The sequence below is a fragment of the Cyrtonyx montezumae genome, unplaced genomic scaffold, assembly GCF_038088225.1.
Source record: "Cyrtonyx montezumae isolate F1298 unplaced genomic scaffold, pur_monq_1.0 scaffold_24, whole genome shotgun sequence".
Lineage (NCBI taxonomy): Eukaryota > Metazoa > Chordata > Aves > Galliformes > Odontophoridae > Cyrtonyx > Cyrtonyx montezumae.
Window position 1 is genome coordinate 11,444,894 of NW_027071981.1, and position 14,997 is coordinate 11,459,890.

General features: G+C 42.2%; 2 protein-coding genes across 9 annotated transcripts in view; one reads left to right on the forward strand and one right to left on the reverse strand.

Annotated features, from left to right (window-relative positions):
• CDC42BPA (CDC42 binding protein kinase alpha) overlaps window positions 1-14,997 on the forward strand; it is a 155,088-nt gene that overhangs the window by 134,260 nt on the left and 5,831 nt on the right. For 4 of the 8 annotated variants that reach the window (XR_010622409.1, XR_010622408.1, XM_065739673.1 and 1 more), the window contains 4 exons: window positions 533-650; window positions 7,343-7,528; window positions 12,320-12,437; window positions 13,342-13,499. Coding sequence is in view for 6 of the 8 variants with exons in the window: in XM_065739673.1 (XP_065595745.1) it covers window positions 533-650; window positions 7,343-7,528; window positions 12,320-12,437; window positions 13,342-13,499 (580 nt within the window). In the remaining 2 variants the exon portion in view is untranslated. Of the gene's footprint in view, window positions 1-532; window positions 651-7,342; window positions 7,529-12,319; window positions 12,438-13,341; window positions 13,500-14,997 lie in introns of those variants that run through there. The other 4 variants (XM_065739674.1, XM_065739678.1, XM_065739676.1 and 1 more) reach the window with 3 other exon arrangements.
• Window positions 1-14,997, reverse strand: part of PSEN2 (presenilin 2) — a 93,696-nt gene that overhangs the window by 11,573 nt on the left and 67,126 nt on the right. The gene's annotated exons all lie outside the window — the stretch shown is intronic.

The following is a 14,997-nucleotide window of genomic DNA, read 5'->3' on the forward strand; positions in this document are numbered from 1 at the left end:
ATTCCTGAGGGACAGTGACTGATGACAGTGTAGTACTTCACTTGCTGCTTCCTGGAATGCTCATTCAGCTGTTTCTGTATCTTTTGTAGTATGTTAAGTCCTCCGTATAGTTTGTTTATTACCAGTTTGGAAATGGATATGCACTGGCTGCACAAATATGATCTGAAACAGCTGTAGTTTGGAAGGTGTGTTTCTACACACAGTATAGAGGTGCAATATGTAGGTGTAATACAGCATCACAAGTTCTGCTCTTGCTCATCTTTCAGAGCTTTTTATCAGCTTATAGTGTTAGTATATTCTTAATAGTAGCTGTTGGGTGTACGGACTGTTAGCCTGCAAAACAGCGTTCTGGCCCCTAGCTCTGTCTTCAAGGTGAAAGCCTGTTCATACCACTGATAGCAAGAGTTTACTACTGTTAAAATGGCTAAAGAGTTAATTTCCATTTAAAGTAGCTGACAATTAAAGCTATAACTATTTTTAAATGGCTGTCTTCACCTTGAACAAGATTCCTGAACAGTATTTTCTCTTCCAGGGAGATGCTACGTGATCCAGAAATGAGAAATAAATTAATTTCTAACCCAACTAATTTTAACCACATAGCACATATGGGTCCTGGAGATGGTATACAGATTCTCAAAGACCTTCCAATGGTAAGTGCAGAAGTATACATGAGAGTGGCTGGCTTCAACAGAGGCTGCAAATAAGAGAGACAACAACTACAATTTTGGGTATACGTTGAGTGCTTGATCTGTTTCATACCAATTGCAGTGTAACTAGGTAAATGAAGAGGAACGTGCTTAGGTGTTACAATTAAATGTCGAGAGTGACACCTAACTGTAGAGGGTAAAGGAAGGAATGACTAATATTTCCTGGGTTTTAAGACAGATTGATCTCTCAGTGCTGATTATCTATCGCATAAGAAGGTACAAAATTAAGAGGATTTGTGCCAGGATTCTGTATGGAAATGGAACAAGAAATTCCTTTCTTCATAAACTGTTCAATTACTGTAAGTTCAGTTTCTTTCTTCTGTTCCACTCCTTACTCCAAATTAGCCTCTCTTTCTCTCCAGCCTCTTCTCTTACTCTTGTGGGAGTTTAACAATGTATAGCGACCAAATTTCTTCCCATGAATAAGATGCTATTTTTTCATTTCCTTTCCAAATGAATTAATGTCAGTGAAACAGAACTTCTTATTTGAAAACTAACCATAATGCACGTATAGGTTTGTTTCCATTAAGCCTTATTTAGGAAATACTCACCTGGAAGTTAGTGAAGGTTTTGCTGAGCTGCAGATGAGTAAATATTAGGATATTATCATACAGCTTACTTGAAGCTGCGTTGAGCATCTTGTTTGTGTGTTCTGTAATTGCTTTCTGAATTCATTCATGGTAGATGTGATTCAGGATATGATAATTAACTCTGTAAGAAGGATCAGATTATGTGATAATAATAGATTGCATGAGTACCTCCATAAGACATAGGCACACAGCATATATGTTGACTAAATATGAGGGAGGGATGCCAACAAGAGAGACCTGGACAGGCTCAAAAAGTGAGCACATGAGAATCTAATGAGGTTGAACGAGGTCACGTGCAAATTGCTGCACTTGGATCAAGGCAATCTCAGATATGAATACAGACTAGGAAAAGAACTCCTTGAGAGCAGCCCTGTGGAGAAGTACCTGAGGGTTCTGGTGGATGAAAAGCTGGACATGAGCCAGTACTATGTCCTTGTAACCTGGAAGGCTGACAGTATCCTAGACTGTATCAAAAAATAGGATGGCCAGCGTGGAGAGGGAAGGAATTGTCCCCCCAGCTCTGCCCTTATCATGCCACATCTGGAGTACTGTGTCGAGGCCTGGGGGCCACCACAGTGCAGGAAAGATGTGGAGCTGTTGGAGTGAGTCCAGAGGAGATGATCAGAAGGCTGGAGCACCTCTGCTAAGAGGAAAGGTTGTAACTGCAGGGTATCCTAAATCCCTTCTAACCTAAACCATTTTCCAGTCACTATGGCAGTGCCATGTAAAATGATCATCACTATTGCTTGGATTCAGGGCAGGAAGTAGGAGGGCTTTTCAGTATCTGAAAACTAAAGAAAGTAACAGTAAGACTGGAAAAGAAACCTTGCTGCTGCAGTAGTGTATGGGTTTAGGAGCTTGACTTCTGGCTTCCAGGTTCTCACTTTATTCTCAGTTTTGCAAAAAAATTGTGCTTTATGTTACACCATACTATAAGTTCTTCATCTTGTATATGAACCCTTTTGGCACTAACTTTTAATTGTATGAGGATAGGCAGGGAAGGAAAAGGATTTGCTTTAAATCTCATATGAGAGACACATAGAAAGAGCCAGTAAGACTCAATTCACTTGAGCAATAAGCAGTATTTTGTGTATACATGTGTGTTTATAAATGATCTAAAAATGAAAAGGAGCAGACTGGTTCTAGAAAACACTACAAATCCAAGGGAAGTTGGCTGACTATTTGTCTCACCTGGTTGTATATATATATGTGTGTGCAATGTTTAACAAGTAACGATAATTTGCTTCAAGGCAGGATACAGATCCAGACTTCTTTTTAACTCTTCTGCTGGGTTCCTTCAAATAGTTCTGGCTTTTCCTTGGCACAGAAAATAAACTTTTATTGCTAAAGACAGAGCAAAAGATGGCCTATTTCACACTGTCATTGAAAGTTCGTGAGAATAAAAAACTGAGACGATTCTTAATCAAAGTGTTGCCCAAATCTGGCAACTGCAAAATAAGGAATAATGTTACCTATAGAAGGGGGTTTTCCAGATTCTTACCTGAATTAATTTTTCTTCATCCATGTCTTCAGTGAATGGCTTTAACTTTAAATTCATTCCAGTTACACGAGTCTTGTATTGGTTCAAAGGTCATGTTTGGAAATACGACTGGTACTTTGCTTATTACCCATCAACATGATGTTTTAAAAGAAATTTAGGAGTTGCTTTCTACACTTAATAATGAGAAGACGTTAGAACATGCTAACAGTATAGAATTTACTTCTGCACTCAATCAGCTGCTACAGCTTCTTTTTAAAGTTGCTATTAAAAACTCCCTTGTCGAAAGTAGTGCTAATGCTCGGAGAAGTCACTGCAGGTAAAGCAGATATGATGTCTGTTGTCACAGCAGCTCCTTGCTGTATCACTGTTTGTATTTCTTACAGAACAGCACCAGCCATAGAACTTAGAAGCAGGTGAACTTGAAAGTGTAACTTGAGATTAGGAAAAAGAAATTCTGTCAAAATCTACTTCTCCTCAGGCAGCTTTCTCTTTTCTAACAATTTCCTGTGAGATGTTTGACTGGACTAAGTCTCAGCTTAGTCTGATCTGAGTTGTATTCTCTGGCATGAAAACAGAGCACAAGAAGCTGTGTTTGCAGCTGATGTTGTATATTGAGTCCAATGTTTCATTTGAAAGGTAAAAAAATAGAATAAAAAGAGGGGATGGCAATAGGATATTCTCTGGAAAGTCAGTTCACAAGGTAAAGAGTACTTATCCAGTCTTATGTACAGCACATCTGTATGACAGTTTCTTTTCAAAGACATAAAATTATTTCAGTAGATTCAGACCTTGTTTCAAATGATGAAGAGATTTTTTTCTTGCATGTTTCTTAGCATGTGTGATGATTTTGCTGATAGAATATCTTCTTAATGTATTAACTAGGTTGTAATTTTTCAGAGGAAAAGGTATTTATGCTTAAAGAAATGTGGGAAAAAAACGCAGCATTTTACTTTGGACATGCTTTGTTCTGTTTGCCTGAAGGGGATGAGGAAATGCATTTTTACACTGGAAGGTTGCTGCCACTAGGGAGAACAAGTAGTGAAAGATCAATGGTTTTCTCTAATTGCTGTCGTCCGACTATTTTAGTCAGTGTTGCTTAATAGAATGCCAAAAGTGAATGAAAATGATGGACCGAGCCTTTTTACTTGCTGTTTTGTCTGACTTATTTGAGCAATTTCAGATTTGGCTGGATCTGCTGGTAGGAATTTGTTCATCCTGCATGAGCTTTCATGGAACTCAGCGTAGTATTGTGTAGGCAGAAAGGTCCTTATTAATAGGGTTTGATAGAGAATGGATGTTTTCATCTCTGCACTGAACAGTATTGTCATAAACTAACAGCCAGCTCAGCCTAGCTTTTATCTAGCATCCATGGGTGAACTCTCTAAAGCAAAGGACAAATTTTCATTCATTTATTTATTTTATGATATATGCTATATACTTAGTGTGTGTATGTATATATAGCGTGTATAGATATGCATATATAATATAGATATAATATGTATGTATACATGAAGTGAATCCAATCAGAACTTGTCTCTGCAAGTCCCACTAACCTGCCTCCACTACCTTTCTTGGGCAGAGTGCCTAAAACTGAACAGAGCACAGCATTAGAAGTGTTAGCAGCAGCCCTTGCATGGCAGGCTGCAGTTTGCCAGGAGGGCAGGTAACTACCTGCTGGATGCAGGGCCAGCAGGAGTTTGCTGGCTGGCAGATTACTGCTGTCCTTAGTGATGTGTTTTAGAAGGTGAACTCCAGAGAGCTTAATTTGAATTGTAAAAGTACAAAATGAAAATCAGATAAATGGAGAGTTTAAAATGATTACTGTCTGTTTGATGTGCTGTGTACAAAACAGGTGCCTCCATATGCACAGCATGTCTGTCTGCATGTGAATGTCCTTGCTGATGGAGGCACACAAGGGGAAGGGTCGCTTTCTCTCTGTGTTGCTTCCAGAGTCTTGGTTTGCAACATGAACAGCGAGATGTATTTATGGCAAATTGCAGCTTATTCACCTGGTCCTATGGTCTCTCTGTTGTGGGTACTCTTGTCTTAAGTATAGTCCTGTGATCGCACAGAGATGAATGTGCCCAAGGCTCAGAACAAGATGACATTTAAAGGAGAATATATGAGAGGCTATCAGACGATTTTGCATCCTTCTTATCTTCATTGCTAGCAGTTACTTAGGAGTCTGGCTTTGACAAGCAAGAATGTGGGCTACAGCAAACAGACGAGAAATTCCTTATTGCTATTTGCAGTGCTGTAATTGGTACAGATTTGTGTTTTATTGAGATGGATACTCGATTGGGGTCATTGTTTTGCTGTGTACAATTTAGAATGGTTCCTGTTAGTATACCCCCAAACTTATTTCTGTACGTGTTTTTCTTCCCTAGCAGCCTGTCACCAATTAGCTGGCCGTACAGTCTGGCCTCCCTTCTGCCCTCTTGTCCCTTGAAGCCACTTTATCGTGGATGCTCCTTTGTAGTGAAGATCTGAAATCTGGAACTGCACTAACTGCAGCACAGACCACCTCTCTGTGCACATCAGATTTACAGGATTGATTTTGCTTTCATATTCTGCATGCCTGAGTATTTTACATACAACAGCTAGTCTCAACTGCCATTATATTCGAACATTATCCTTCAGTTTGATCTCATCATACATGAGCCATTATACTTCCATTACAGATTATGTGTGAAGCTTTGCTTGTTTCAAGTGAGAAACTTTCAGAGTAAATATATATTTGGTATACTTTAAAGAAAGTGGGAGCCGCATGCATGCATCTAATGGCAGAGTCCATGGAGAGAGTTCCAAGGATTGTTTTTAAAATGTTGCCATACCGTGGCTTCTTCACATTCATGAATGCTGGCTGAGTATCTTCATGGTCTGCAGTTGGCCTACCCTCTGCTTTTCAGCTTGTGGTTTTAGACTCTCCCTTTTCTCCCTTATTGGCTTTTAAGAATGTAGCTGGCTTTGCTGCTGGTTCTCTTGGTAGCAGGTGACTCAGCAAAGTCTGCTTTCATGGACCATTATTGGAATGGTGGGTTCTAGTACTCATATTTAGATGCTGCTAAGCTTTCTAATAACAACCTAATGTGTATTATATCTTACATGCCATGATGTGGTAATTGATGTTTCATTTAACATGCAAAGCCTCATAATACCTGTGCGTTTTTTAAAAAAACAAACACAAAGTTGGATTTTACCAGCTGAGGGAAATGAAGAACAATAACTATAATGTTTGCTAGTATGTATTGGAATGTTATTTAATGTTCTTTCAAACTTCAATATGTTCCACATACAAAAAGTAGTGCCTTAGGTTTAGTAGAGGGGTAAGCTGAATTTTTACCATGTTGTTTTGTGTGGGGGGTTTTTTGTTGTTTTTTTCTTGCTGTTTTTTTTTCTTTTTTTAAGTCCTAGCATTTCTAATGGTACCCAGATCTGTTTCTTTTAAGGTGATGAAATCAGTTGGACATGGAGGAAGGAAAATTAAAACTGGCGTTTAGATTTACTGGTGGCCTTTGGGCAAACCAAACACACATGAGGCTGGCCTGCTGGAAATGTGCAGATGGCACGGGGAGTGAGATAGAGCCCTGAAACATTTCTGTTAAATTTAGATTTACGTGAGTTTTAATAATGAGAGCACTTGTGTCAGCACGTTCTGTAGAGATCAATCAGAAATTGTTCCCGTTTAATCTGCGGGGTTAGTTTTCTCCTCCTTTTATGTCACACTTTGGGAGCACATTGCTCAGTTTACCTGTTAAAAATGTTCAGATTTCCCAGTGCTTTTGCACCTTATCTGATAAGGGCATACTCTTCTGCAGCAAGCAGTTGGCAGAACAAAGTCTGAATGCATTGCTAAAGCACTGTAAGGCTCAGTGATTACACAGAAGGATGTTGGCCTTGTGTTGTCTGTCTGTAACAGAGTAAATTGTCCCAGATGTCTGACTAACCAGTTCACCTTCCCACCCAGTGTGTGTCCCTATCCTGTTGAAACTCTGTTCACTCCCGTTAGAAATACTCTGTGTTTGTTGTACGGGTGAAACTTAATTTTAATGGAACCTCTAAAGTGCATGAATAACGGAAGGAAATCTCTTTCAGTCTTTTGCTGTTGTGTATTCTCATCTTTTTTTTCTCCCCACTCCATCTCACCTGTGTTCACCTTCCTTTGTGTTATGTCTATTTTAGATTGTAAGCTCCTCAAGGCAGGGAACTGATTGCTTCTCAACTGTCTGTAAAGCACCTTCTACAACTGTGGTGCTCTTTGAAATACAAATTATAATAAATATTAGAATCTATTCCCAATGAGTTAAAAGTTTTATTTGTTTTCCAATGTTTTAGCAACAGCAAGGGCGGCAGGCCCATGTGATACCATGTAAGGAAGGTGCTCAGAGGACTGGGGGTGACAATGTAAGAGCCTGCGTGCTGATGAGCGAGCAGGGCTGCTGTTTGGCTGTCCATCAGTGTTTGACTGCTCTTGCAGACTGCTGTTGCTGTTGTAACCTGTACAACCATCCTTCATTGCTTTCTCTCTCTGTTGTCTTTGATAGCAGCGCTCCCCTTATCAATTCCCTCATCATCACTCCCGTCTGATCTCCTCTCCGAGCAACTTTGAACACATCTACCACATGACTGTTAATTCAGCTGAAAAATTCCTCTCTTACGATTCCATAAACACTGCATTTTCCCCGCCTCCGTGCTCTGCCCTGGGTACTCCAAACTTTATGACTCAGAGGGTATGAATGGCTGGGTCAGGTGTTCACTCTACTAACACGGTGTGGTTTTCCTTTTGCCTGGCTATTAACATGGGAGAAAAACCCTTGTAAAGTGGTTTCCTTCACCTCTTCACTTTCTTCTATCACAGCTGATTTGTCTTCTGCTGCCGGCTGTGGTCTTTCAACAGCTCTGAAGGCTAAAAAACAGATACTTCATGGCTTTAAAAAGCAAAAAGTGTTGAACAGCTGGGCTGAACCCTTTGCTATGAAAGCAGCAATTTTAGTCACCAGGAAGACTGTGGGAAATCTGAATGATGTTTCTGTTTCTCAGCGTACATCTCCAGCAGTCAGTGGCAGGGACAGGATGCTGTGTATCAGGTTGTGTTAGGAAAAGGATCTGTCTCTGCTGCACCAAACTTTCAAGCTGTTTGCTTATAATGAAATCATGGCAGTGCAGTAATGTTACACAGTACTGCACACGGATGGAGAGAGACAGATTGTGCCTAGGTGGTTTCTAGTTCAGTTAAAAGAAAGTTGGAATACGTACAAGCAGGAAGATCAGAAATTAAAGGTGTTAGAAACTTGTTCCTGTAGATCCTCTTAATCCTGGTAGTTTTAAACAGAGATTGAGGTAAGATACTGTGCTGTAAGTATCCTTCCAGTTGGAATGTAAAATCTGGGGGATGGAAGTGAAGCTCTCTTTTTTCTTGTATTGTGTATCCTGGCCTGACTTATGTGAGGTTGCTATATCCTATGGTAATACAAGCTGCACTAAAACAAATCCACATGTACCTCCTGCTGTATTGTAATTGAGTTCTGTGCTGTGGCCTGCAGTTCTGCTTTGGAACAGATTTGCAGATAGATCACAAATAATCTGTGAGGTAGATGTGTATAAAAGATGGTTGGCTAGCATGGCCAGGGAGGCAATCGTTCTGCCCTTGTGAGGTCACACCTGTAGTACTGTGGCCAGGCCTGGGGCCCCCAGCACAGGAAGGACATGGAGCTGTTGGAGCAGGTCCAGAGCAGGCAACAAAGATGCTCAGAGGGCTGGAGCACCTCTCCTAAGACAGGCTGAGGGAGCTGGCCTCATTCAGTCTGGAGAAGAGAATGCTTCAGTGAGACCTCACTGTAGCCCTCCAGTACTTGAAGGGAGCTTACAGGCAGGAGGAGGCTGACTTTCTGTGTAGTCTGACAGTGATAGGACCACGGGGAATGGCTTTAATCTTAAAAGAGGGGAGATGTTGGTTAGCTGTTAGGAAGAAATTCTTCACTCAGAGGGTGGTCAGACCCTGGCACTGCTGCCCAGAGCTGTGGGTACCCCATCCCTGGCAGCACTCAAAGCCAGGTTGGATAGCCCTTGGGCATCCTGAGCTTGGTGGGTGATCTGTGGTTCTGTAGCAGTGGACTGTTGCTGAGTCTGTGTGTGTCTGAGTCGTGCCCTGCCACTGCAATGGAAACACTGCTGTTGGTTTCTGTGGCCTTTTGACACCCTTCAGACACATACAGCAAACCTTTGCTGCCAGGCTGCTTTGCTGTTCTGGGTTCCTGCCACTGGGAAGGGGTTTGTATGCATATCTGCATCCAACGCTAAAGAGAATTTTAAAATGCAGGAGGAAAATAAATATCTTTTACATAAAGTTCCACAACAAAATTTCACACCGTGAACTTCGATTGGTCCTATGAGCACTCATGTCACTGTTGGGTAATGGTCACATACATTAATATCCAAAAATGAAATTGCAGCATTTTGGAAATACCCTGTGATGACAGGTCTGCATCCATCCCGGCTTTTCTGGTACGAGAGATGCAAAACAAATGAGGAATGCTCAATCGAAAGAAAAAAAAAAAAAAAAGGATAAGCAAAATTTGCTTCTCCTTTGGGGGGCCATTGTATTAGCACCAAAGCTGTATTTCAGCTCTGGTTCTTAACAGCCTTTTAAACCCAGCTGTAGTATAAGAATTTTCTGTGTCTAACATGCCAGTCACCAGACTTGGCTCATCCTTTACCTTCCCTTCCTCGTGTGAGAAAGTCAGTAAGGACCAGGCCCCTGATGTTTCAGGTGATAACAGTGCTCGTCCTGGCTTTGGGAGCATCCTTCTTCCTATTGTTTCAGCCCGCTAGAATAAACTGGAGAAACAAGCAAAGTGGTCAGCCTGGAGCATTGAGACTTTGTGCTTCTTTGCTCTTAGAGCACAGGAGGCTTGTGTGAAGGTCTCTTGTTGGGTTCAGGGAAGAAATGCTGTAAGCTGTCTCTGGAAGGCAGAGCTGTAGATTTTGCCTTTGTGCCTGCCCGTATCCCTCTGTGTATCTGGAGTTTTTAGTAGAAGAATGATAGCAGTCCCTATGCAGAGGTTGGGGGACTCAGGGGCCGACTGAATATCGGAACCTAGAGTCTGTAGGAAGAGTTGAAAATTAACCCTTAAAATAGGCTCTTAAGTTATGTCCTGCCATTTCATGAAAGAAAAGCTTAAATTAACATTGTAATGAACAGAACCTCAATTAATACAAGAAAACAAACAACAAAAAGAACCATGGACAAAGAAATGCAGGAAAACAGTTCCCTGTGGGCACTGTGGCTGGTGGTGGGCACGAGCTGGGGCTTAGCAGCACAGCCTCCAGTGGGGCTGCACCATGCACTACTGCTTGGCAACTAACTCTGCTCAGCAAGCAGCTTCTCTGCTGCTGAGTTTTTCTCTTCTAAGAGAAATCCTTTCACATTTCTCCATTTGGTTCAGCAGTGGGGATGAATTTACCTGCTAGGATTTGGATTGTTACTCCAAATGAGGGGTTTTTGTCTCTAAGTAAAGCAAGCTCGGGTTTTTTTGTTTGTTTGTTTGTTTGTTTTTTTCTCTGTTCTTAGTTTGCTGCATTTGGCTGCTTGATAACTACCACTAACTGCCATTTATTTTTCTTTGAATCCCCTTCTGCATCGTGTGCATATCACTTTGGGTCCAAAGAGCCAGGGCCTCCAGCATGTGCTTTTTTTATTTTAGATCAAAGAACGAGGGAAGATTTGCTTTGTGGAAAAGCTCTGTACAAAGAATTACATGGACTTTGCAAACTGAGGTCACAAAAAATAACCACAAGACTACACTAGTAAATACATCAGTCTTTATAATGCTCCTAGTCCTTCCTTCCCCTGGTGCCTACATGTTGTCTGCTCAGTCACTGTTAAGGAGGTCAGTTGCCTTATTATTACATATAATTACTTTCCCTGCCACGTGAAATAAATGCCCCTTCCATGCAGCTCTGGTGTACTGAATGTGGTGCACACGTTCACCTGCTGCTGCAGGGCTTTTTCTCTGGTAAGCTCTCACTCATTTTGTTGGTGTTTGAGAGATTTTTAACTCTTTTTTGCTCACAAAAAATCCATCATTCCTAAGCCTCTGAAAAGCAAAGAGTTGACTGTAATAGCATAGAGGTCTGTAACAGCAGTGACTCTGAGGGTCATTGTAAAATTGGACTAGCAGCAGGTTGGTAACAATTACCTGATAACGTCTGCGCCATCTAATCTAACATCTCACCTGTTCTTTACAAAGCCACTATCTGATTACACATCTTAGAATACCAGTAGAGAATCAGATGGTGTCTGAGGGTCTTTGAGAGAACTCGTGCAGGGGGTGGGAATTTCTCTTCTGTATCATTGCAGCCTAAACAGGCTTTGCAATAGAAAATGTACCTTTTTATTTAGTTACTTTATCTCAGAGTGAGGGTGGGGAAATAATTGCATATGAATAGGAAGAAATAGCCATTATTGCAGTAAGTGTTTGGTGAAGTGGAAACAAAGTAATGCTCAGAGCTACCTGCAGATCTTTTTGTAGTCTGCAGCTGTAAAGGTTCTCCGAGCCTAATTCTCATTAATGTTAATCACTCAATAGTGCAAATCACATTTGTCTCTTGTTTGGGCAGAGATGAAACAATAGACATGGATATTCTGAGCTAAGAAGAGAGCTCATGTACAGAGATAGGCTTAATAGGCTGAGAAGCCTTTTCCCCTGAAATCAGCTGTAAGTTAACTGAAGCAGAGATAAAATCTCCCAGAAATTATGTCAAAGTATGTCTTTCTTTTAAAGACACAGTCTGTGTTTAAGGAGCTGCCATATCCAAGTAAAGACACTGTGTTTTGTCTGTTCCCTCAGGATAGGACTGCTTCAATTCAGTGACAATTTAAGAATATCTCACTGGAGCTCTTAGGCTGCAAATCCAGGAGTGGTAATGGCAGTCCATAGAAAAGCAGGGGTGGGTGTCCTGGGCAGGCTGACACCATGGAGCCGGTTGTGGCTTTGGTTCAGCTGGTGGAGGCCTGGAGAAATGCTGATCATATCTTTGGAGCCATGAACTGAAGGACGGATTGATCCTGTGGTCCAGTACGTGTCCATAACTGCAGGCACTGGGGATTCATATGATGATCGTACAAAATGACACAAGGGATGGCATCAAGGAGAGGTTTTAACAAAATCCACGGAAGCATGTGCTCAGAAAAAATGCAGTGTGCAGTAAACATGGAATTACATGTGTAGCAGCTTAGGCTTGCAAATCATCCTTTCAAGGAAATTCTTGAATTACCAGACCTACCTTTTCAATTGTCTGCATATGTCCATGTAATTCAGCACTTCATTGTCAGCTGTGTGTGCTTTCAGTCTCTGCACTAAACTGCAGAATATTACTTTGCAAATTCTGCTGACTTGCTGCTCAGATAATTCAGCTCTGGTGAGGTTGGGGATGTGTTGTATTTTGGGGCCTTCCTCCCTAACATCCAAGGTTGAGCCAGCAATCAATAAGAAACATGTTGTTGTGTGTCTGCATTGCAGAATCTTCGGCCTCAGGAAAGTCGGACCGTATTCAGTGGCTCTGTCAGTATCCCATCGATCACGAAATCCCGCACAGAACCAGGACGATCGATGAGCGCGAGCAGTGGGTTAGCAGCAAGTAAGCAATCAGATCCGTGTTGCTGTGGGGCCGTGCACACGTGTGTTAGGGAAGAGCTACGTGCACTGCTTCTCTCCGTGCTGCCACTAGACAGGACTTTGAGAGGCAATGGCTGGCTGTCCTCCCTCTGTGGGCAGGATGCTACTGTAATGTCACTTCCAAAGGAGCCCAGCAGTAAGCAGCTAGTGGTTTTGGCATTCCTGCATTTGGAATCTGACGGATTTTTACAGCCGCAGTTGGAATGAAAAAGACATCCTTACCCTCGGGACTTCTTTGCTGCAGCTGAAGTGGTGCAAATTGCTGACAAATTGTTCACAAGTTCTGCATGTATTAATTTTGTTGCTGAACTCTAGAGCTCTTGGTGCCTCTCTTGCTGCTAGTGCAGAGAGGAGGTAGTAGAAAACCGGCTGCTGATACAGAAGTCACAAGGCATAGGAAACAGCTTTCCTACTGCTGCCATGCTGTCCTTGTGTGCCAGAGTCAGCAAAATGATCTGTGCTGAGGTTAGGCAAGTGATTGAACAACAGAGCATATGAAAATAGCCAGCAGGCAGCAGAAAGCCCTTATGTCTGCTGTAGCCTGTGTGTGCCAGTACAACTCTACCCACTGCTGGGGAGAGCTCCCTGGAACAAGGCTGCCACCACAGCAGTTTCTTCAACTGCTGTCCTTGTTAGGGCACAGTGACTACGTTTGTGCTGCGTGCTAACCCTGACTTGTCAGGGAGAGATCAGAGAAAAACTGCATCTGACATCAGGCCAGATAAAAGCACATGTAGACTGCAAGCCACAAGCTGAGCGTCCCGGGAAATGCCGGATGAAAGCAGAAATAGCCAGCCAAATAGCTAGCAACTTTCTAGTACCTTGTCTGGGCGTCTGCAACAGTTTAATTCCTCTGCACATTTTAGGATCATCTGCACAAAATGGCAGTGCATTGCGGAGGGAGTTCTCAGGAGGTAGCTATGGAGCAAAGCGTCAGCCTATGGCATCGCCCTCAGATGGTTCCTTATCCTCTGGTGGCCTGGACCAAGGCAGCGATGCGCCAACAAGGGACTATGAGCGAGAGGTGAGTGATAGGACAAAGAGGAATAAAAATCTAAGTGCGTTGGTAAAGATGAGGAAGTTAAATTATGTCATGGGTTTGGTGTAACTCCTTGATTGCCTTGCAAGTTTGGGAATCGCTGTTGAAATGAAAACTCACTGTCAAAAATGCAAACTTGTATGTCTTGTATTTCAAGTTGAGCTGAGAAGACTTTGTATGTGGTTGCTCCCTGGTATGTGGCACTGGTGGGACTGCACCATAAGTACTGTGTTTGGTTTTGGGCCCCTCACTACAAGGATATTGAATTACTTATGCGTGTGCCGAGAAAAGCAACAGAGCTGGAGAAGGGACTAGAAAACAAGGCTTGTGAGAGAATTGGGGTTATTTAGTCTGCAGAGAATGAGGCTGAGTGGCGACCTCATCGCTCTCCACAGCTACTTGAAAGGAGGTTGCAGTGAGGAGGGTGTCAGTCTCTTTTCTCAGGAGACAAGTGATAAGGTGTGAGAAAACAGCCTCCAGTTGTACGAGTGCAGGTTTAGGCTGGACATCTGGAAGAACTTCTTCATGGAGAGGGTGGTCAAGCATTAGAGCAGGCTGCCCAGGGGAGTGCTGCAGTCCCCATCCCTGGAGGTACTTAAGAGACGTGTGAGTGTGGCACTGAGGGACGTGGCTTACAGATGGGACTCGATAGGTCTGCTTGCTGTTTGGACTTGATCTTGAAGGTGTTTTCCAACCTAGACAATTGTATGATTCTTTTTCAACTCTGGTCCTGGTATTCAACATGCAGAAAATTCTCATCGTGCTCCTTACCTGGAATTACGGGGGCAGTGAGGCTTCCAAACATACTGGCTCAGTGGACTAACAGTTTGATAGCAACCTCACAGCTTGAAGTGCTGATACTCCTTCTGTCCTTTTTTTGCAAAGACTCCTAAGCTGTAGTAGCAAACATTTTGCAGCAGGTATTTTGTCATAGTATTCACTCTTGAATGTCTGAAGTTAACAAGATTATTTATCATGTAACAATTCCATTTAGAGCAGAAACTGGATTTAATCATTTATATACTGTGCAAAACAAGACTAATGTTACAACAGGACAACAATCTTGCCCAGTGCTAAACTCTGTCCTTTCAACCAAGAATGTTTTCATGGAGTTGGCCAGCAAAACTTCCCCAGACCATTTTCTAACCAGGAAGTGTGAAAATTAGGGCTCACAGAGGCTTTTCACTTGCAGAAAATATATCCTTCCAGTTAAAACTGGCAGGCAAGCGTCAGCCCAAATACAGATCAGACATATTTGCATTCTGCTATACCGTGGAACTGCTAACTAGACTAACTTGATTTGGATGGTTTGAATTAATATCCTGGGAGTATCACAGAAGAAACTGTGAAGCCTATACAATGAAGATTCTGTTGTTCAGTGCAAGAGCATCTCAGCTCTGTGAAAAGACAGGAGATGTTGTAGCTCTCAGCCTGAAGCTGCACATTGTTGATGCAGAGAGATATGTAATCTGCAAGAATCCCA